This window comes from Aptenodytes patagonicus, chromosome 5, assembly GCF_965638725.1.
Source record: "Aptenodytes patagonicus chromosome 5, bAptPat1.pri.cur, whole genome shotgun sequence".
In the NCBI taxonomy this organism is placed as follows: Eukaryota; Metazoa; Chordata; class Aves; order Sphenisciformes; family Spheniscidae; genus Aptenodytes; species Aptenodytes patagonicus.
In genome coordinates this window covers 78,935,501-78,958,868 of record NC_134953.1, presented here as the reverse complement: position 1 = coordinate 78,958,868, position 23,368 = coordinate 78,935,501, and the positions used below count along the sequence as shown (strand labels likewise).

At 40.8% G+C, this 23,368-nt stretch overlaps 1 protein-coding gene across 3 annotated transcripts; it reads left to right on the top strand.

Moving 5' to 3' along the window:
• Positions 1 to 82: 82 nt before the first annotated feature.
• On the top strand, positions 83 to 22,614 carry DPH5 (diphthamide biosynthesis 5). Of its 3 annotated transcripts, none has more exons than XM_076337910.1 (8): positions 83 to 115; positions 272 to 448; positions 3,740 to 3,864; positions 7,199 to 7,307; positions 18,002 to 18,122; positions 20,237 to 20,276; positions 21,362 to 21,465; positions 22,377 to 22,614. In XM_076337910.1, the coding sequence occupies exons 2-8, from the start codon at positions 314 to 316 to the stop codon at positions 22,598 to 22,600; spliced, it is 858 nt and encodes a 285-aa protein (XP_076194025.1). In that variant the 5' UTR covers positions 83 to 115; positions 272 to 313; the 3' UTR covers positions 22,601 to 22,614. The 3 variants fall into 3 exon arrangements, with proteins under 3 accessions (XP_076194025.1, XP_076194026.1, XP_076194027.1); XM_076337911.1 differs by lacking the exon at positions 83 to 115 and adding an exon at positions 147 to 159; XM_076337912.1 differs by lacking the exon at positions 83 to 115 and adding an exon at positions 610 to 829 and having other exon boundaries at positions 364 to 448.
• Positions 22,615 to 23,368: the final 754 nt, after the last annotated feature.

The window sequence follows — 23,368 nt, the reverse complement described above, 5'->3', positions numbered from 1 at the left end:
CGGCCGCGGCCCGCGGGCTCCCTGTCGCGGGGGACTACAACTCCCGGCAGCCCCTGCGGCCGCCGAGCGCGGAGGGGGCGCGGCCGCTGGCGGCGGCGCGGCCGGCGGGAAGCAGGTGGGAGAGGGGCCGTTGGCGGCGGCGGATGGGCGCGCTCGGGGGTGTGTGAGGAGGGAGGGGTGTGACAGGAGCGGGGAGGCGCGGGGCGAGGTCTCGGCGGTCGGTGGCGTGGTGGGGCGTGAGGCGCTGATCCCCGTTTCCCTCCCGTGACAGGCGGCGGCACTGGGCCTGGCGGTTGTAACGGCCTCCCCAAGCATGCTGTATCTGGTCGGGCTGGGCTTGGGAGACGCCAAGGACATCACCGTGAAGGGGCTGGAGGCGGTGAGGCGGTGCCGCAGGGTGTACCTGGAGGCCTACACGTCCATCCTCACGGTGGGCAAGGAAGCGCTGGTAGGTCTGGGCGCTGCTGTCGCGCAGAGCCCTGGCGGCCCTCGTGCCAAGGAGCGAGGAGGGCGCTGGGGCTGGTAGGTCGGTAACGTCAGCAGGAGAAGCTACTGGTGCGTGTTCTCAGAAAAAGTATGTACGTAACCTTCACACGCTGTATTTTATAGGAGAAATCGTTTCGCTACCTTATGAGAAGACTGGAGTGAAAATAAAATTTTCCTTCCTGCAAGCATTGACACTAGTTCTCATCTCAGATTCTAACAACGTACGGAGATCCTGAAATATTGGAGAACTTGGCTAGAAAAATGTCTGATCTGAGAAAAAAATCAAAAGGTGTACCAGAAAAAATACATGTTTTGGTGCCTTGAACCGCTGTATCAGCCTGAGGTATTATGGTGTGCCTGCTGGGAATAGTAATTTGACTGTCTCACATTTCCATGTTTCCTTGTGGGCCAAGCTGTCTCACCATGTTGAGACTTCTAGAACGTACATAGTTCAGGCAGAGATGGGCTGTTGAACAACACGGAGATAAGCTTTTTATTAGTAAACACACCTTATGGGAGAAGGCAGTAGTAAAAATGTACAAATTATAACTCTGATGGGTTCACTGGTCATAGAAAGATAAAGTTTAATGTTGAAGTAACACCAGAAAAAGAGCTTGCCTACCCACGGAACAGGGATCTCACCTCCGAATAAGCTGTGTAGTACTATACAGAGATGCTATCTGGGTCTTGGATGCTGTATAGCCATAACGTACTTGTATATATGTATGCATACCTGTATGTACATACAGCACGTGAGACTTTTAGCTTGTGGTCAGCATTATGTGGTTTCTAGATACAAGCTAGGCTGGAATATTTGGGCCCATCTGTGGTATATCGTCTGCTCTATTTTGAAATGAAGATATACTCCATGTTTTTCTGGGTTTTTTTTAGTACACTGAAGCAATCTGAATTGAAATTAATCCGTTCAAATCAAAATGGTTTTTTTTTTGTTCTTGTTGGATAGTTGGAAAATTGCAAAATAGAAATGATTACTTGGATATTTTTACTTCACAAAATCTGCATTTGCTATCAAAAAAAATGATGGATTCCTAGCCAGCTGAAAATAAAACACTGAATAATAGAAAAACACTGAATATTTTTGGCATGGTTATTTTTGGGAGTTTGTTTGTTTTGTTTTTTATTGTTTTAAGTCTTTTGGAAACCTTGAAGTCCCAAAGATGAGGTAATTGGGAAAAATGATCAATAAAAACAAAGTAAAAGATGCTCTCTTACCTGAAACTGCCTAAGAGGCAATATAGGAATTAATCACCAAGTGTTGATAATACAGCCCAGTTTACATACAAGTGACAATGCTGAGTGGTTTATTTAGTAATCTGAAGGTCAGTCTCTCCTAAGCAACATGAAAAGTTATGGGAAAGCTCTCAAGAGATAAAGAACAGATTCTTTCCTGCAGGGATTTTCGAGAAATCCTCCTGTGCCGATGCTTTTAAAATCAGATCTCAAAATTCAAATGACATGATTTGCTTAGGTTATCTTGTTGGCCTGAAACGTATATTAAAAGCTATTTGATGTTGACCATCTAAATCGGCCCTCAGCTTGGTGAAAGAACTGTTTGGACCCAGTGACCTCCCAGTGAGTACATTTTAGTTTTTGTCAGGAGAGTGCTTTTTATATATTCTCTAATTAATGTGCTTTGATTTGCGCTGTGGAGCAGTCTCAAAGCATGCAAATAGATTCCGTTAGATGAAAACAAACTGAAAGGTGTGTTTCTGGGAATGCACCTAATATGCTCTATAGTGTGCATTCGCTTACAGTACTGGACTAAAGTTAGTCTCATCCTATGGTAAACCCACCAAAACATATGTTAGCATTGTTACCGAGTTCTCCGCACCAAGTGCTTTGCTTTATAGATCAGCTCCTGTTGTGCTGTACTGCTTGCATCTAGTGTAAGATACTTAATAAAAACAAATGGGGTGTCAAAATTTGTTGTAGTTTGTTTAGTATAGACCTCAGCAGTACTCCAGGGTGGCCGTCAACCCTTCTGAATCACAGATACAAGATTTGCTTATACATCTATTTGGTCCCCTTTCTATCGAATCTGTACAGGTTGCAGTCTGTTTCACAAGGAAAATAATATCCTCATTTTACAGAGGTAGAGAAACTTACTCAAAAATGGTGAGGAAGTCATCTTTAGAAAAGGGAACCGAACCCAGTAACAGAGCTCCCATATCTAGTACTCTTGCTATGGGATGGATTTTTTTTTATGGAAGCACTACTCGGCTTCTGTACGAGTACGATGGTTCTCTTGTCAATTCACTATACTTTGCGGTCAAAGATGAAGCTATCACTGAAGTCACAGGAGAAGCCAGGGGAAAATCTTTCTGGACCATAACTGACTTAATAGTTTTATCAATTTGTTAATATTTGTAATACCACCCAAATTTTCTGAATACTATTTAGAACAAAACCACCTTTTTTGGTCTGTGCCCTGGAAAAAAACCTTAATCTAATCATGTAAAGAGCATGTGAAATGTATGGTGACACGTAACTTAGAGACAGATATGTTCAGGATGGTCAGACAACATGTTCTAGGACTAACAAGTTTCATTACACGTGAGGTTGATTCTGGAAATAAAGGCATTTAAAACATACGAAGAGACACGATGATTATTGAGCTGCTGAAGAAAAGCAAAGGACACGATCAAATACACATTTACCTGTATACATAGTAAAGTATTTCTTACAGAGAACTGAAGATGAAGGATTAATATGAAATCATTCCTTAGATGTGGTTAGTTACAATCTACTAAGGAAAATCTAAAAAACTAGGTTGTGGTATAGCTAGTGCCATATTTGTATCTGGTTTGATGTCGGTATTATAACTAAGCTAAGCAGTTAGGCTCAGACTTGTGAGAGGGGATGCCTTACAGTAGGATGACTGCTTAATTTAAAGTACACCTAGAGCCCACCCAGGTACCTTCAGTATGCAGGTGTGATTGAGCTACTTTTGTAGCAGCTCCTCAACTGACACAGAAGGCATAAAAACCCAAGGCAGTATCAGAATAATGTGCTTGACTCATTTTTGTCAGCTTGGGAGCTGCTTTATGGGAAGCTCAGGTGTTCTTGCAAGGGGAGGCAAGGTTCTCTAAGACGTGGGTCAGACTGCTGGGGAGAATAATAAAGTTGGCCTTTCCAGTGTCCATCGCCTGTGTTCCTGAGCGAGCACCCAGAGAGATACGAAAACACTCCTAAGTGTCTTATTTTGGTGTTTCTTATTAATTTCAATTTCTAGGAAGAGTTTTATGGAAAAGAATTGATTTTGGCTGACCGAGAAACGGTGGAACAAGAAGCAGATAGCATTTTAAAAGAAGCTGATGTTTGTGATGTCGCATTTCTTGTAGTTGGTGATCCTTTTGGGTAAGACAAAGCAACATTTTAATTATTGCTGTAGCTTGATCACTCTCTTTTTTCAGTAGGAAGGAGCCATACGCCATAACTGTAATTCTTTATGAAGAAGCTGGTTTTCAGACCAGAAGCACTTTTTATGTCTTTGTAAATTTTTTTATTGCATTAAAATACACATGCAATTGTCTACACTTTATCTTGCTTTGGAGTTTCCTTGCCCAGATATCCCTTGCAGATAGGAATGTGGACCCTCCAGGATGTATAAATCTTTCCTTCAGCAGTCACTTATCGTTTCATTCTCCATGCTAGCTTTTATAGAGAATATTTTGTTCCAGGTTTTATCTGCTAACAGAAGAAATTCTAGGATATCATATATTTAAGAAATGTGCTATGTTTTGAAGAGTATTCTTTTAGTTGCTATTTGTACTTACAAACTGCAGCTTTTATGCTCAGTTGGTTTAGAATGAATACTGTTTGTTGGATGTACAGTGCTTCTGCTTTGATATATGCTAGTTTTTAAAATCACTTAGGTCGTTATAAATGTCTTCTCATTTTGGTTTATTAAGCCTTTTGTTTCCACTTTTTATTCCAGCTGAAAAGTGTAGTCTTTTTCTATCACCAGAAGGATCTCCTTCTGTCTTTTCAGTCAGGCATCATCAATCTGTAATGTCAGGCCATACAGAAGAGCTTTTAGTCTCCAGCTGGTGATTCAAGATTTATACCACAATGTTAAGGGGCACAAGAAAAATCAAATCACTGAACACCCCATTTGTGAGTGAAAAAATAGAGAGACTTTATCAAAAAGAGGAGCAGTGTGCACATCTGTCAAAAGCGGATAATTTATGTAAATACAGGTTGAAGGGAATTGGCAAGAGAATATTATATTAAACTAGTACTTATGGGCAGATGATGCTGTATTTCAGAAATACTAATTATACTTTCAATACATGTTAACATTAAAATTAGGATTCATGTAGAGTGTAGAGCCACGTTACCTGTGCTCTTGTGCTCTGATCCAGTGACTGATACAAGTAAGTACACAAGATGAAAAAAAAAACAACCTACATGTATTGAAATGTAATTGCTACTTGTAAGCAGTATCTTGATCTGCCTCAGTCATCATTAGTTTCAGTGTCAAAATACTTCAATTCTGATTAACATACTACATCATTGTTGAAAGCTATGCTTTTTTTTGAATGAGTTGCTTCTTTCTAAATGTTTATGTTCTTAGCTCTTAATACTGCAGCTAGAACTGCTCCTATGCCCACATAGAGCCCTAAGGATTTAGGGGTTCATGAGGTCACTAGGAAAGAGTACTGAATGTTTCTGTCCTAAGAGAAGCCCTATGGGAGGAGGATAGAAGCCATATGACTGCAGCTGATCGTAGAGTTTCAAGTGTATTTGCAGGTAAGAAGAGTACCTGGCAGCCTTAGGAAATCTCAGGCGTTGGTAGTTAATGGTTAAAGTGATAAAACAAGCTGTGTCCCTGTCCTCCTTCTCACTGTTGTTCACTGCAAGTTTTTATCTGCCTGTGTGGTAACAGCTATGGATGTGCTAGCAGGAACCTGACAATTTTAGTAGCATACTGGAAAGCCCACCTTCATCTAGCCTGGTGCTAACATTCATATTATTACTACCCATAGAACTTAAAACCTGTATCAGTGACAGAAAATACTCTGTCACCCAGAAAATAGCTCTGGGTGCAGAGGGCTGACTCCACGAAGCCTTTGCTGGTATTAGCTGAGTGCTCATGAGGGCACTTCTGCTTTTAGCTACAGTCATTATGGACAGATCTATTGGGAGAAAATACTGGCTGGAGCAAATTTCAGTGAATAAAGCCAGCTGATCCCTTGGTCAGTATTAGCATAATCACAAAATCCTCCAGTGCTTCTTGTCCTATGTATGTGAACGGAATAATACAGGGCCATAAAACTAGTCCCCTCTTCTCTTAGAGCAGGCATTCTTACATCACCTTTGCTTATGGAAGTCAGGAACATAGTTTGTTTACTAACCAAAGTGTTGTTTTAGATCTCTTTACTGCATTCTTCTAGGTCTGGGAGCCTGTTTCTGTCAGGGTCTCTGATTTCCCAAATTCAGATTCCTCTTTTTTTTTTTTTCTCCAGTGAAATTGATTTCTTATTTAAATGATTGATCCTTACAGCCTTGCCAGCTGCTGCCACCTTTGTGTTCCAGTCTGAAGCACCTGATCTGCTGATGGGTGCTAGTCAGACATGCAGTGTCAAAATTATCAGACTAAAAATCAGGGGAATTCTGTTAGGGTAACTGAACCAGACCAGGGTGAAAGCGGTCTTCCTATTTAATTAATTCTGACCGGCACATGCTGTTTCTTTCTTCGCTTCCTTCTTTGGAATGGCCACACAGAAATGTGTGGTACGTCTTGGTACGTACTAAGGCCATTGTTCAGGTTTGATAATTTAGGCAAGGGGTAGGTGCATTTTCATATTTCACATGGAAAATGGGAGTGCCTAGCGTTTACATAAGCATACATGTAAGCAAGATACATATGTCAACATTGTTGCAGTTCAAAGATTTTCTGGATCTATATATACTTACCATCTTAGAAGGACTCTAATCCCAGTTGTGTTAACTACAAGCCCAGTAATTCTTGCACCAGTCACCGCAAGGTGTTTGTTGAGCGTTAGACCTGGAGCCAAATTTAGCTCAGTTCTAAGCTTAACTAGAATTTTCTTAATTATTTCAGAACACACTTGATCACTCAAACTTAGGCATTGTTAATTTGAGTAATTTGGCTTAAATATTATAAAAGTTGATTTAGTCTAAGGATGTTTTTCCTAAGTACTGCATGCAGTTTACCTCAGTCTGTTCAAAGTTCTTGTTTGAGTGTGTTGCTTTCCTGGCATGCACTGGTGCAGATGGGAGCAGACCTGGCTGTGCAGCGAGTAAGGAAATATTGGAGTTTTGTTGGAGTCTATGCCAAATGGAGTTGACCTTTACAGTTGAACAGATGTCCGATAGACACCTGCAGAAGACAAAGGATAAATGGAACTTTCCTTTTCAAGTACTTGCCAAAGCTATTTTAAAAAGTAACAATTGTGTTGGTGTTACAGTTTTAATGATGCCAGAAAGCTGCAAAGAACCGTAACATACTGAGGATGCCTGTATTTTCAGCTAGGGAAGATGACATATGGAAGCCTTATTGGAGTTTTTACTTTCCCATAACAATTAGTCAAGTTATTGTTGCCCTTTTGGCACTTCTGCATTGCCCTAGTTGTGAAGGGTTTAATTTTACTTTCAAAGCAAACTATAATGCTAGTAACACTTGGTCACTTTATCTTTTCAATCTTTAATTCCTTTCTTAACACAGGGCCACGACGCACAGTGATTTAGTACTACGTGCAGTAAAATTGGGGATTCCATACAAGGTCATTCATAATGCTTCAATAATGAATGCAGTGGGCTGCTGTGGTTTACAGGTAACATTTTTGTATATATGCTCTTCCACAACTGCTAAACTTAGTGTTGGTGAGCTCTTCTACTGCTGTAGCAGTGCATGTTGCAATCCGAAGTTTGAACATCTGTAGCAACAGTACACTTCTGTTGTCAGAATTTGTTAACACTTCCTTTTCAGCATGCTACACGTCAGCAAAAGTCCCTTTTGATGAGCACATGTGAAAATGAATAGTAACACTTCTATTCTTCTCTGCTCTCTTAACTTCCCTCTGCCCCAGGAGACTTTGATATTTAAGTTATTTTACGGATAAAGTTTTGCTTGTGTTGGCTTCCTTCTACTACTGATGGTCACCTGGTAAGTTTATTCTTAAATTAGGCTGTTATCCTGTTGAGAAGTATGCTGGTCTTGTTGTAAAAGGAATACATGCACAAGCCTGTCTATATGCCCAACTCGGATCATAATGAATTCCGAAATCTTGTATGTGATGCATTCTTTCTCTCCGAGGTTGACCTGTCTTCACGTTCTGCCCATCTGCCAAGAGAGGAGGGATTTGCCTAGCCAAGGACTAGAAGAACAAATGACAGTTTTTGTGCTTCTTGAATGGCTAAAGTAGAAAAGGTCTAGTGACCCCCAAGAAAATACTTCACTACTTCCTTTTACACGTGTATAGGTCCATTATTACTCTTCCTGCATGACCAGTGTTACGGCAGTGTATGTATCGTAACTAATCACATATAAATTAGTTGCAGCTTCCCCCTCTTGTTTTCATTCATTACTTTAACACAGAACCTGCCTTCTCAAGGTTCAGAATGGTTCCCTGTGTATGGGAACTCCTAAACCAAGCTCCCACTTTACCAAAACCAAAAGCAAGCACAGGAGTGTAAGTGTACTACAGACACGAGTTGAGGGTTTGGACAGTAAGTTTTCATCACTGAAGGAGGAAGCATTCCTTCCTAGCTTAACATAAAAGAACACCATTTTTTTTTTTAATTTCAACAAACAACTGGGACCTTCAAATTTACACTGACAAACTCCAATAGCCTTATTTCAGTGCTGCCCGGCAGCAGAAAATCCGTTGCAATAAGTTGGGTATTATCTCTGGCTCTGGTTTAGAAATGCGAGAGCCCTGTCTGATCTGGCAGTTCAGCAACACTGCATTGACACCTGTTCTGAGATGTGAATGCTAATGCTAAAGGGAATGCAGCACAGGATTCACATTCTTTATAATTCTTCCCGTGAGCACTTTCTTAGCGATACCTGCCTATTGCTGTAAGACTTGGGCAAAATTATCTTTTAGGAAGGAAATAGGCTCCTTGGTGTCTAATATCTACACGTACAGCAGACAGATGGCAGCTGTCGCATGACTGCACTTACTGGGGCGGGTAACACAAGAGTTGAAGCTGGGGCTCACCCTTTCCCCTTTTGGCTTCGTGGTGGTGCAAAGTTTGCTTCTGCTGTCAAGCTGTTGACAAGTAGTTTCTACTGCCCGCTGTCTTTTTACAGTTCTTTTACGTTCATTAGGAAGGAAGATGCAAGGCTCATATTCCCAAAGAGAACAGGTGACTAAGTTTTCTGAAAGTTTGCTTCCCCCACAACTCCAGCTAGGCATAGGAATGAGGAGTATAGAGCTTCTAGGTTAATTGAAAAAGAGAGCAGAAAACTAACTGGGAATATATTGCAAACAGTCCATAAGGTTTTTCACATATGCAGAGTTTTGGAGATTAGTTTACTATTTCCTTATCCCATGCTGAAGGGAACAGACCATGAAGGAAATGTGATGTTATTCACTCTGGCGTTAGTCCCCGTTCCCATTCTGGCTTGGGAGGGGCTGCCTTCTTATAAGTCAACATTCCTGTTGTTGTATAAAGCATTTTAGGAAATAGTGATCATATTGTATTACCGGACAGACTATAACCAGCTGTATGTTTAACTCTTCATTGCTCCTTACAGGCATAAACAGCAAATGAGGGGTATCTTACAAAAAAGCAGCCTGTGATTTAATTAGAGTTGTGGTGGAAGTTTATAATTTCTTTCAACAGTCTTTACGTTCATGGCTGTCTCCTGCCATCAATTTAGTTTTGGAGTTATTGTTTCAAATTGCAAAGTTGCTGTCAAGTATAGCAGGGATTCCTCTTTTGCTTCACCACAGAAAAGGCTTGGCTTTTTTTCTTGTTTTAATCTGATTGTGATACAAAACCTCTTTCTTTCTTACTAGAGAAAAACAGGAAACACCTTTATACGCTGTTCTGAAAGCCATGTGCGTAGTGAGCTGTAACTGCTGATTAGGCCCTCAGTAAAATGCAGCTACAGCCCAGTCTGTTCACAAAAGAACATGTCTCTTGTCATCAGAGCAATGTTTCTGTGCAGCCAACAACATTCTGGTAGTTGCACAGTTTTCCTGAACAGTAGTGAGTTACTGAAATCGACAGCGCATCGGTGATGGTTTGTCACCTTCAATTCATAGATATATTTCTTGCCGAATTGTGAAGAAGGGTGAATACCTGTTTTCAAATACTTTTTTTTTTTTACTGTCTTGCCCATTTAACAGAATCAGTGCAGCTGTTTTGAAGGCTGCACAGGTGAAGATTGTATTTGTACAAAGAATGGGTTTCTTTTTAGTTTTGAAAAATCAAACTCTTTGAACTTCCAGGAAGCTCTCTCAGAGTGATACAACGAGCTATAGCTAGTGAAAGCAGGGGATAGTATAACTTAGCAAAGTATTAGTCTGACTAGGCATAAGGCTCTATGACTTGCTGTGGCTCTGTCGTGGTTTAATCTCAGTCGGCAACTGAGCACCACGCAGCCGCTCGCTCACTCCCCCCCACCCGGTGGGATGGGGGAGAGAATTGGAAGAGCACAAGTGAGAAAAACTCGTGGGTTGAGATAAAAACAGTTTAATAATTGAAATAAAATGATAATATGATGATAATAATAATACACAAAGCAAGCGATGCACAGTACAATTGCTCACCACCCGCCGACCGATGCCCAGCCAGTCCCCGAGCAGCGGCCCCCCCGGCCAGCTTTCCCCAGTTTCTGTACTGAGCATGACGTCACATGGTATGGAATGTCCCTTTGGCCAGTTGGGGTCAGCTGTCCTGGCTGTGCCCCCTCCCAGCTTCTTGTGCACCTCCAGCCTTCTCAGTCAGTAGAGCATGGAAAACTAAAAAGTCCTTGGCTAGTGTAAGCATTACCTAGCAACAACTAAAACATCGGTGTGTTATCAACTTTGTTCTCATCCTAAATCCAAAACACTGTACCAGCTACTACGAAGGAAATTAACTCTATCCCTGCCGAAACCAGGACAGGCTCCCTCTTTTACACGGTTCTTGCTGTGCTTCACTGTGTCAGATTTTTTTTTTTTTCCAAGGCTGAAGAACATCTTTTCCCTCAAAAACAAATTAATGCGGCCGGGGGGGGAGAAGCCAGGAGAAGTGCCTGTGTGTGAGTGCCTCTTAGCACATTCTCTGCAGGTTCACCTCTCTTGTCTGGAATCTGACGTGTAGGTATGTTGAACACTGACTCCTGTTGTAGTGGGGAACAACCACCAGTGAAGAAAGTCCTGCAGGTTGGTATCTACGCACACTGCCAGGGAAGTCAGGGAGAGGGGACAGAAGTCCCGAGGGGAAGACCGAAATTCTTAAAGAGCACTTCTAGTGGGTGGTAACTAGTGAGACAGTTCAGCTTTCCCCATCAGCAGCTGCATTGTAGTTCCATAGCTTTGGAAAGCTTAGTATTTTAGGTAACAGGCTTACCTGTGTTCTACCACTGCTCAGCTACCCTGTGAGCAGGATGTTGCCTTGGCTCTATCCGACTAGGATTCAGCATTGCAAGCTGAGAATAAAGGGAGAGCCTAGCCTGACTTCCATGGCTTTATCTGTACCCACACTCAAGTTTTTCAGAATAGGGCTGATGGCTAAGGCTTTTAGCCCTAGAATAAAGAGGCAGAAAACTCAAGATCTCTAATTTACACCTTTCTCCTTCCTTCCTAAACTCCATGACATCTGGGTTAGTTTGGGAAGGTCCCTGGCCAGAGTCGTGCTCTGAGGACGGAATTCTCTCTGACCCAGTTCTGGTAAATGTATCTTTGAGGTAGCAGTATGGATGGTCAAACACATGAGGAACACTCTGCATCACACTGACCTGTGATGCACATGAAGGAATGATGCAACTTGAAATGGCTTGAGATAATGGCATTACTGTAAAAAAAAGAGGATTGAGAACTGAAGTGCAAAGCTGGAGGCAAGCCATGGGATGAGACGAAAGACTAAGATGAGCCTCATTTCTGGGAGAGCGATGTTGCTAGTTTTGAAAGCTTTTACTTTATATTTGGTAGGGTAGCTAGGGAAAAAACATGTCGTGGCAAAGACCTGCCTTTCTTTTGAGACATACCCACTTTCCACCTGAATAGCTTCAGAACAAACATCTGCATGTCCCCTTGTTTCTTTCAGTGACTCATCTCGATTTTTTTTGTTTTCAGTCCGGTTAATTCTTGTAAGACAATTACAGTTATAAAATAGTTTTGTCTTTTCACTACTAGCTGATCGCTTAAATGCAAAAGCAGTGCTTACTTATTTTTGAGTCTTTACTGAACAGGTGAGTACATTTTCAGTGTCGAGCAGAAAAATATTACTTATAGCTAGGAAGCTGAAGTATAATAGTAATACTATCATTATTAGCTGGGCTCACAGTCAAATAGAAAACCTGTAGTAGCTGCAGGAGCGGAACCTCTGAGTTCCACCCTCTTTCTGTGCCCTAATCTTCAAAAATACTCTTTGCTCTAATAGGAGGGGCTCTACGCAAAATGGTTTTTATTCACTGACAGTTAAACTGTTTTCCATCACTGGTTGGTTTTCTCACTTACTACCAGCTTCTGAGCCTTTTAGAAGTTGGCATTTGTTTCTCGAACCAATTAAAGGTTAAATCAGTGCTAGTCACACTACTTCATTACTCACAGTTGCTGTTCAACTTAGTGCCATTTGTCACCAGCAAACATGACCCAGAAACATCCATTTAATCAGAATAGATTTTTTTCTCCATTTAGATATCTTCGTTTGAGATTAGTAACCCAAGTCACCAGGGTGGGAAGGAGTCACTGTTTGATATTGCTGGGAAGAGTCTTAGGAGGTTATTAAAGATAAGGTGACATTACCTTGGAGGGAAAATCCTGTCCTGTTCAAGTTTGCTTGGAGTTTCTGAGTCTTTTGATTGAATTTTGTTCTGCTTGTGGAGTGGCTATTTCCTAAGTGCTGATACAGCAGGCAGCCAAGAGAAAAACGTGTTCTTCCCTTCAGCTGCTTTTATGTGATTTGTCTCAGCTGCCTCCTGAAGACTGCAGCCATGTGGAGTGGGCTTCCCTCAGCCAAACATCCTTTTCTTCACAGTTCCTTTCTCTCTGGCATGTACTAAGGGGACTGGGAATTTTTGGGACAGCTGAGCCAATCTGTTGGCTTGCAGTACAAAAAGGAGTCATAGCCCCGTGTGTGTGAATGGTAAAAACTTTCAAGTTCATGTGAAGGTTCTCATGAGAGGCATTCAAAGTTGCTAAAGGTCTGTGGTACTAAATAAGATAGTGTAAAGGGCTAGAGCTAGGCTTGTGGTTGTTTCATATGACCAATTACAAGCAAAAATGAAGCTTGACTGATTCTTGCTACCTCTTTGTTGATGATTGTCCTACTTCCTAAGCTGCTCTCTGGCAACAGTATATAATATAAAGAACAGTAGGAGCCCTTTAATCTGATGTATATGGTCTGGAGCGTTGTTAACTGGTTACGGAGGATAAAGGGAAAAATCTGACTTGTTAGGTTCCTTTTTTTGAGGGTGAATGTTGCATAGCATCATGTTGGAACTCTTATGACAAGGATAAACAAAACATGTCTTAGCTTTTCTGTGTCTGTTCATTGGGATTTATCAGGAAGCAACCTGGGATAATGCAAGGTGCCCTACGGTCTCCAAATTCCATTGAGGAATAGCCTTAGGAGAAAAAGCCTCTTGGTGTCTGTCAGCGGGATGTGATCAGGCTGTGGAGTATCTTCATTTGCAGAACACACCTGCCCTGTGAGAACTATCTGCAGTGTAACCTGTGACCATCTCAGCACAGAACATACATAGCTGAGTAGCGTTTCAGTCCTACAGGGTTTACAGGCATTTGCATGTGTGTACAGGTGCCAGCTCTGAAAAATGTAATGATAAGACTCCTTTTTACCTTCTTCCCCTGACATGTATCCAGTCCTGAAGCTGTTTGAAATTTTAGGAAAGGAGATAGGCTTCTAAGTGAGAAATTGCTTTGTCACCATTGCAGCTGATACAGCAATAATTCTGGGAAAGATGCTATAAAAATAAATGTCTGCATTTTGAAATGTTTACTTCTTGGTTTCTCTGCAGCTGTTGCCCTACTGACCTTTAATATTATCTCGCATCTTCTCTCCTGCTTGCTTTAGTACTTTTTAGAGGGGATGGAGGATCTTCCTTTTTTAATTTCCCTATTTAATCTCAGCTTGTTCCTTCTTTTTATGCCCTATATTTTTGTGGTGATTACCCACACCGGTATTTTAAGTGAGGACTGTTGATCTGGACAGCTTCAGGTGTCTGATGTCATTCAGACAGGCCATTAACGAAGTTGCTCAGTAGTTTCATTGAAATGTCACTTGCATGCAGGCTTTCCAAGCTGAGATCATGGTACAGCACTTTTTCTCTCATAGTTTATTCTGGCCTCTCAAATAGCCATCAGTCCCGCTTATATAAACAACAAGTAAAATAAGACATATCATTAACAGAAAGGTTAAAATTACTGATTGAAAACAGGCACCTCAGTACCAAAAGTTGTCAGACATTCTTTCATATTATGCGTGTAAATAAAATAGGAAGTTACAGCTTGTTCTGAGGTGATTAAAGTGTGAGTTGAATAACAGCTTTCTGCAGTATTTTGTGAGAGGCAGAAAACTCTAGCAGAGTATTGCCTCGGAGTTAGAGAGTTCTGGCTTCCTTTCCTGACCTCAGCTATGGCATTGCAAAATTTAAGTGCACAAAGCTTTGCTTAAGCCAATTACTACTTGGGGGGGGGGGGAGGGGTATTTCCAAAGACTGAGGTCTTTCAAAATGACCTTTTGAAATTTTTCTGTGAAGTTTTTGAGCATTAGGGAGAAGGTAAGAAGGTTAGTTTCCAAGCTGAGAGCACGAAATGTCTGTCCAACCATTCCACTGAGCCCCTTTGAAATTCTGGCGCTTTTGTGCCTGAGCAGAATGTAGGCACTCTAACAAATCTGATGATTAGTGCAAGTGTGATGCTTGAGATGTTTTAGCTTGTACAGAACAGATCTTGCCCACTCCTAAACCCCAGCTGCTTAATGTAGAGTGCAGCACACAGACGACCACTGTGAAACTTCATTTGCTGTTGCCTCTCTTTAAAGCTGTGCCAGCAACCGTCCAGCATGATTGTTTCACTGAAAATATACAGAGCTCTTCATGGTCTTATTAAACATCCTCTTCACAATCTCAAAGCATGACATTAATCCTTAGTTGTGTTGTAATACGCCTTGGTTAACAAATGTGTCACAGTTTTATTCCAACAACAAGCATGATTTCTGGAATTTTGGGGCCCTATTCAGTCTTTTATGGTTGGTGGAGGGAATCTTGTTTTAATTTCAGTGGGTTCTGGCTCTAGTGGACCTGCTGTCCTCTGTAACTGCTGAATCCTTAGGATAGTAGTGGAATTTTTGGCATTTGCTGCTCTCTCTGCAGCAAGGCTTTTCTTGAAAGTCTGATACTTCATGCTGCATTTCAAGAGGGAGAAATTAGAACACAGCACAGGAAACGGTATTAGTAACAAATTGAATCTGCATGAGGTACAGGGAGAGAGTTCAAAAATGTAAGTTCTGATACAGTTATGTGTTGCTTCTTTAATGCAGGCTTGCTCTGGTGGAAGAGCAGTGCCTATGTTTGCATAAATGTCACACATCTGCAGAGATCAAATGCTGGATGAGAAAGAAATATTTGTGTCTGTAGAAGTGCTTGTAAGGTAATCGGTTACAAGGAGTCAAGCACAATAGGGGTATCCATCTATTGCTTCAGTTCCACAGCACTCAGATTGTTGGTGTACCTGAAAGTTTCCAAAGTAGTATTTTCCCCTCTTTAATTTAAAGTAAAAACATGTATGCATTAATGCTAGGAAATCTATTCTTTAGAAGTTTAGTTAGTAGAGGGGTATAAGTTGCAAAGGCAATTCTAGGAGGTTAATGAAGTATGCCCCATTCCATCTTGTTGGTGTAGAAGCTACCTCTGTGCTGCCCGGGTGCTGAGAAAACAAGTGTATTTTTGTGAGACTATAACTACGGTTTGCTATGATACCCATACTTCGTGAAGATATTCTGAAGTTATTTCTACTGAATAGACAGGCCATTTCTGACAAAAATGTTGTATTTTTTTTTGACATTCAGACTTCAGTTTTAATGCAAAACCTGGTAAACAAAGGACAGATTCAGTGAATCTGACTGGCAGTGCTTGCACAAAAAGGATAACTTGCTTAACTTCTTGTTGGCGAAGATGATGGAGAATCTTTGTAATGATCAATGGAAAAGAGAAAAATAACAATCAGAACAAGTGCTGTAGGGTATAAAGTTGAATGCCCGACTTGTTTTTAATATGTGGCAGAATGGTTTAAAAGATCTGATTCCCTACAAAATACTTACCAGATAGTAACACTTTGCCCATTTCTGCACATCCTTTTCTTTGCTAAAAGGCAGAGGTGGAAGTTTCTCTCCTTCAGGTTCTCAAAATGCCAAAGGGACTGGGATAAGATTTGAGGTTAATTGAGGCCGCTTTCTGTACTGAAGGAGGGCTGCTGCTTTTGGGAGGTGACTGCGGTGGCTTTCAGGTGGCAGACAGTAAGCTAGCTAGTTAGGTTGGTACCGGACATTTCAGCAGTTGTTGGTGACTGAAGGCATACTACCAATGAGATTAACGATTAACTTGCCCCGAGATGCTCTAACAGGGAAGGGGAGAAAGAGAAACTCCTTGTTCTAATAGTTTTTCTTCAGGTTTGGTACAAAATGGAAAGAGTTCTAGCTAGCCACATGAAAAACAGGCAAAACAGCTGTTTTTTTCTCTTTTTCTAGAACACAGCCTTGAAATAGTTAACAAGTTACATCAGGAGCAATTCATTTGGTTCAACCTATATTTAGTTTACTGGAAGAACCTTTAGGTTGTGAAATGTACGCTGTGTGTTCTTGTCCCTGTGCTAGAATGAAATATTTAAAAGAGGAAATGTTTTCAGTAATATTCCAGGAATCTTTGAATAGACACTGTTCCTATCAGCGTGAATGGTTAAAATTCGAGCTTTTGGTCCCTTGAAAACAAACATGTTTCTGCTTTGATTCAAATTCTGCTCTGCCAGCGTGAAGGAGTTAAAACCACAACCTAATGCCACAGTAAAATACGTATCTATAGGGGAATCCCCAGATGGCACAGAGCTGCCAGAGCTGCTTCTACAGAGGGTCCTCTTCTCTGCTAACAGCACACACAGTGCCTCCTGCAGCGGGCTTGGAAAAGCAGTTTTTCCTTCCAGGTTTAGAGAGAAAGTGGGGAAGTTAGTCCGCACAGCCGTTGTTTCTCTGGTGGGCTTGAGCAGAGAGAATATTGGCAAGCTGTAAAATCCATCTGGGATGGCCCCATTCCAGAGCTGAATTGTCCAGAATTGATGCGTGGTTTTGCCCTTTCTCAAGTTGGTTACAAAAACTTCCAGGCCGAATGCTGCCTTAGGTTACATACGACTTTCGCTTTTGCATCACTGGAAACAATTGGCAAGACTATCGCTTCAAATGTCTTCACCGTGATTAGGGACTTACAGTAATAAATAGTGTTAAGACTGAGAATAAAACCAGTGAGTATGTCATAGAATCTGCTAGCGATATTCTTCTTACCAGATGTGCATAAAAAATGTTGCACCCCTCTGCTTCACGCACAACCCGTCCCCGTCTTCAGATCTTCAGAGCCACTGTCTCTTTAGACTGTAACTTCTTTTGCGTGATACAGCTTTCATCTGCAGGAAAGTGCTGTTTTACTACATTAGATACTATATCTGTAGAATTAGATACTTACAGTGTCTACTGTAAGTATTACAGCATTATTAGGAGTTGCCTAGCCTTAACCAAAATAAGAAATAATAAGTACTAATTTTCGTGCTAGTCTTACAAAGTTTTGCCTTTAAAAGGGCTTCAGAATTAAGTAACAAAGAATTGAAGGTAGATTGAAAGTTAATATACATTGAAAAGGGGAACGCAGAGATAGATAAAAACTTTATAGGTAGTTCATTAGTCGTTCTTTAACATGCTTTACTGTTTGGAGAGTAAAAGAACAAGAGCACATCTCTATTAGGAAGAAGAAAACAGTTCAGTAATTACAGATTTTGTTGAAAAGAAAGGAGGGAATGCAAAGGAATGCACTAGAACTAGTCAAGAGATGCAGAGCAGCACAGGACAGCTTTTTCAAAAGGAAGCATTCTTATTAATGCAATGTTTCGTTGTGTATTTATGAAAGAGCAAACTTAAGCATCTTATAGGAGAGTACTCTCCCTGTAGCATGAAACCTCTTTATTAACGAGGCTCAGGACTCTTCAGTGTTGCCAATTGTTCATGATTTTCATAGCATTTTTTTGTATGCTCTACTACTTATTTTTTTCTTCTTGTGTACGTGCGTTACTGCATTTGCTTTGTTTTACAGTTGTACAAGTTTGGAGAGGCAGTTTCTGTAGTTTTCTGGACAGATACATGGAAGCCAGAGAGCTTTTTTGACAAGATCGAGAAGAACAGGCAGAACGGAATGCACACACTGTGCTTACTTGGTAAGCAGTGGCTACCCCGGTTCCTTAGCTACCATCTTCCGCGGTGTCCAGAAACAATAGCGATAGGCATGAGATGAAGTCTGTGATTAAACACATGTTCTTAGCTAACGTATGTCTTTGCAAATATACCAAAAATTGGAACGTCAGTGTATGTGTACTTAGAGTCAGTTCAGCCGTTGTTCATGCTACAGCGGCCAGGAATTTCTTAATTGCTCTTCAGAAAATCCGTAAGAAAGTATGCCTTTGTAGAAGTCAAATAGGAGCAGGAGGCCCATATTTGCTCTAAAGATCGGTATGATTTTAAGGTAGATCAAGCTCAGGATCCAAATCAGATTGGAGTGACTAGCAGCTCTCTTTTACTGACTTACTAGGTTAGAGCTCAACACGTTCAACTTTCTGGGGAGCTAAATCATACATTTAACCACATTTCTGGTGTGTAAGGTGATAGTCCCTTTCCTAAATTATCTCATCTAAGAGTGTTTTGGCAAAAGGTGATTGTCACGTGAGAAGCTGCAGTGCTGTAAAAAATCCTTGCTGACCATGGAGCTGAAACGGAATACTGCTCCCAGTGTCCCCAGGCTCTCCCATGGTGCTGCCTGAGCTTTATCCTACCCAACAATTCTCGGCTGAAAGCCACTTTCTGAGTAACTCCCTAAAGATGATGGAACTGCCTGCATATAAACTATAAGGCACTTGCATATTTGTATATATAATTATATACCTTTCCGTATCATCTTTCAGACACAGCTGGGATCTCTCAGTGCTAAATAAATTAATATTTTAAGTAAAAACAAATTCTGTGGTAACTGGAGGAATCCTGAGCAGGAAACAATTTAAATGTGTAAGCATCACTGCACTTCAAACTTTCCAATGCCTTGAAAGTTGTTTGTTTTCAAAATTGGCTAAAAATCAGAACTGTGGTGATTTGTTTTAAAGAGGGATTTCACAAGTGTTTTGAACAAGGATTATTACAACTATATGTCAAAACAAAGTATTCTTTAGCTATTTTGTAAAATCATTTTTACGATCTCCCTTTTTATGTTTAATTGTTTTATGCCGTAGTGAGAAAGTAAAAATTTTGAAACAGTAGAATTGAACTGTAAATCTCATGTTTCAGGGACAGTTGTGATACCTGCATCTAATTGTAGCTCACAGCTGAAAACAACCAATTTCCAAATCAATTGTTCCCTTAATACTACTTGGTCATTCTGGTCTATGTATTCATTGTTTATCCAGCTAGACTAGATTACCAGATAAGCAAATGTGACATAAAAAGATTAGTGCTGATAAACTTCTGAAGTCAAAGTGACTTCACGGACATAGAAGCAATTTGGTAAACGGTGCACTAATAGTCTTGCGACTTTGCATTTTAAACCCCTTTCTTCAGAGTCACTTTGGTTTAGGAGTTGACTGTATAACTTAAGCAATATGCTTTTAAAAATCAAGATTAAAAATGTATCCAGCTTTCACTATGATAATATTTTGGGGGCATTTGAATACAGATAACATTCGATTGCCTCTTGGAGAGATTGTGGTCAATCAAGAGTTTCATAACATTGTGGATGGGCAGAGTCTTACCTGACCCCTTCTCTATTTCATTTTTGCCCAAATCCTTTTTTTTTCCCCCATAACAGAAGATTGTTCTAAATTTTGATTGGGACAGGAAGGAAGCGCTAACGAAAGTCACGTTCCTGCATGGCAGTGATGTAATCACTGTCGATCAGTCATGCTGTTTTACCTTTTGTGACCACAATGTACTCGTAATGTAATAGTCCCAGTACCCTGGTGTGCTTAAACACGCTGGCATGTAAATGGTATGGTAAATATGCCTGCTATTTGTACACTTAGCAGTATTTTTATTCATCTATGTTGCTCTGAAATCTGTGAAACTTGCCCTATCTTTGGGTAAAATCACATGCCTAAAATCACAATACCTTGTGATTAATTAACGTATGAAACGGTAGAATGTAATCCATATCCCTTTTTCCTGTAATAGCTAAAATGTTGTTATAAAGTTTATAGAAGCTGCTAATTAAATCAAGCTTTACCTACACAGAAAACTAAGTGGGAAGTTTGTAGGGAACCTGCGTTTTAACACCTGTTTTGTTCTACAGATATTAAAGTGAAGGAGCAGTCTCTGGAGAATCTCATGAAGTGAGTCACCATTTTGAAACTATCTAGAAACACACAATGTATTTACAACGGGTTTTTCTGTACAGGGAACAAAGGTTCTTTGCCCGTGGTCTAATACTGAACTTACCTGCCTTCTCCTCTTGTACTTCGCAGCGGGCACAGTCTTTTGTTTCGTACAAGGAGTGGAACTTTTTTGTTCATTACAATAGGACCTGGCTTTATTTACAGTAACTGAATGAAGTTGCAGCAGAGCATAGTCTTTTTTTTAACTGTTTCTGTGAGAAGCATTAAGTCCGAATGGGGTAAGCTTTCCGCTTGGCAAATGAAGTGTTATTTTACTACTCTTCTGTCCCATCCTGAAATAGATTAATAGCTGAAACAGCGTTCTGAATTCATTCTTCCTTACACTGGCTAGAAACAGTGTGAGGCACTGAATACGTACCGCCCTTTTTAAACAGCTAAATTAGCAATATATAGAAAATGCTCTTAAGTTCATTTAACTGTATTCAGAAGAGCTCTTGCCACATCTTAATCACCTCTCTGCAATCTGTATGTTTTGACAGTGGCGAATATAAATGGTTACTTTATACGCATGCTGTAACTCTGGTCTAAACTAACATTTGTGAAGTCTCACAGTATCATTGAGGTTTGTTTATTCTGGAGTTCCAAAATAAAATCTGTTTGACTGAATCCACAGTTGGCAAAGAAAGCAGCATTTCTTTTAAGAATATATTTCTAGTCTGTAATCATCTGTCTACAGGGCATTTGACAGAAAAACAGTAGTTTGCCCTTGAATTTAAGTCTAATGCATCTTTCAGGAGTAGCTGCAAAACCTGCATATTGCTTCCAGCAGCTCAGTTTGCTTTTAGGACTCAAATGATCTGCCAGCTGGAGGGAGGCCCTGCTGTTTCACAGGTGTGGTGAGAGCACAAGAGACTTCTGTCTGCCTTAAAAATTCCACTCTTGTCTAAAAGGCCCAGCCCGAGAGCCAGGGCCTGTTTAAGTTCCATTTGCTGGTCTAGAGGTTTCTTGAAATAAACTGTAAGAACGCTAGGGATAACGAAATGGGTCGTATGTGAAATTTCTCTGCTTTTCTTTCCCTGCAGAGGAAGAAAGATTTATGAGCCACCACGCTACATGAGTGTGAATCAAGCTGCAGAACAGCTTCTTGCCATTATTCAAAACAGGAGGCTCCAAGGAGAAGAACCAGGTACTATTCCGGCGATGTTTCTATCTGCTACTACCCCTCTCAGGTCACGGTTACTGATGAGCCTCTGAACTCTACGCCCTCCCTCTTAATCTTAGCATTCTCTTGCTCTGCAGTGGAATTGGGCGGCCTTAAATCCTAGTCATGAGGTGGATTTGGCAGAGCTTGAACATAGCATAGTTCAGCGAGCACAGCTGAACGAGCACTAGTGGCTCCTGGAGGTTTAGTCAGAGCCCCAGTTTGGTAACCCTGTACTGTTTCTATCCATCTTTAACTGTGAGCTCTTTGATCCATTAGAGTTGCAGGAGGTAGAAGGATTCTGAGCATTTTAGATCAGCCGAGCTTCAAAAAATCTCTGCTACATTTTATTCAGACTGGTCACACTCTGCTCTACATGAATACCAGCGTGAATCTAGGTTAACTCAACGATGGAGAACTGTGATTTTGACCTTGAATTCTTAACGCTAGTCAAGAGCAAACTGTGAAAGATGTTTATTGAGACCGAGGGTGAAATGACAGCAGCTATAAAGATGTCAAAGAAAAACGCTTTCTAAGAGAAATTCATCTAGCTATAGTCCTCCTTTTAAAAGTTTATTCCTTAAATACTGTTAAAATGAAAATCCTTTCATTTTATCCTTTATATAGAATGAATCAGAAGCAGCAGTCTCCTCAAAGCAAACACAATTCCTGAATGAACTTCGTGTTCTACTTCTGCTGCCTTCCCATTCTTGCTTATAAACATCCCTAAGATACAGCTTTATTTTCTTCGAAGAACAAGCTTCTTTCTAGGCCACTCCAATGATTAATTGGAGTTTTAAGAAAGCAGTGTTAAAAGTTTAAGCATTTTGAGTACTTTTTCCTTTATGATAGGACCATTAGTCAACAAATTAAGCATTTAATCTTCTTTCTTACAGCAATTACTGAAAACGCAATTTGTGTCGGCCTCGCTCGTGTGGGTGCTCCAGATCAGAAGATTGTTTCAGGCACACTGTATCAGATGTCCACAGTGGAATTAGGCGGTCCGCTACACTCTTTGATTGTTACAGGCACTATGCATCCTCTGGAATTAGAAATGCTTAAGCTTTTTTCTGTAGATAGTTCCAGTTTTGAAAATAATGCATTTCAAAGGACCACTTAAATAAAAATGAGGCATTTAAATGTTCGTGCCATCTTTCATTTCACGACAGCGTAAAGCTGTTCCTGTGAATGTTAAGAGCTTGCCTAAGTGCAGTTAGATGGTACGTGACTTCAAAAAGACAACACCGTAGGAACACGGACCTGCTTTTACCTGAGGCTACAAAGCGCAAGCGGCACTTGCTGGTATCAGCTTCTAACACGCAGACACCTCCAGAAACCTTTAAACCTTAAAAACCCTTTGTCTGATTCAGTTCATTGACACCTACAGCAGTGTTAGGTTGATGACTAGGATAAGAAGTTATCCTGGTTTCGGCAGGACTTGAGGTTAAACCACGACAAAGTGCAAGTAAGGAACTGAAGCAGCGTACCAGATTATCTGTCTGGCATCGCTTTTGCTGTAGTACATTAACCAAGCCGACTGCATATGTTGTTATAAGTGCATTTTAGATGTTAAATTTTGCTTTTCAGCTTTCCAGAAACTTAGTAGTTCTCTCGCCAGTAGAAACCATCAGTGTGCAAAACCTGTTAGGTCTGTATCCATCTTTACGCTTGGGAGAGTGAACACAGACAGGTGAGAATGTTCTTTATGTCTAAACCAAGAAAAACAAGAACTCGCCCTCCGGACAGCTGGTGAAACAGAGGGAGAAGCTGCACAGAATTTCTTTCAGAAGGTTGCAACTTAAAATAGAACTGGATTTCTTCATAGGTTAATGCTAGCATTTATGAAGTGCTGGCCTCAAACTGCAGCAACCACAATTAACCTCAAGCC

What these genes read in the sequence shown, in the direction of transcription:
- DPH5 (XM_076337910.1), top strand. Translation starts at nt 314, where the DNA reads ATGCTGTATCTGGTCGGGCTGGGCTTGGGAGACGCCAAGGACATCACC. An exon ending in CGGTGGGCAAGGAAGCGCTG is followed by an intron (nt 449 to 3,739) that starts GTAGGTCTGGGC and finishes TTCAATTTCTAG; the next exon opens with GAAGAGTTTTATGGAAAAGA. An exon ending in GCTCCAAGGAGAAGAACCAG is followed by an intron (nt 21,466 to 22,376) that starts GTACTATTCCGG and finishes TCTTTCTTACAG; the next exon opens with CAATTACTGAAAACGCAATT.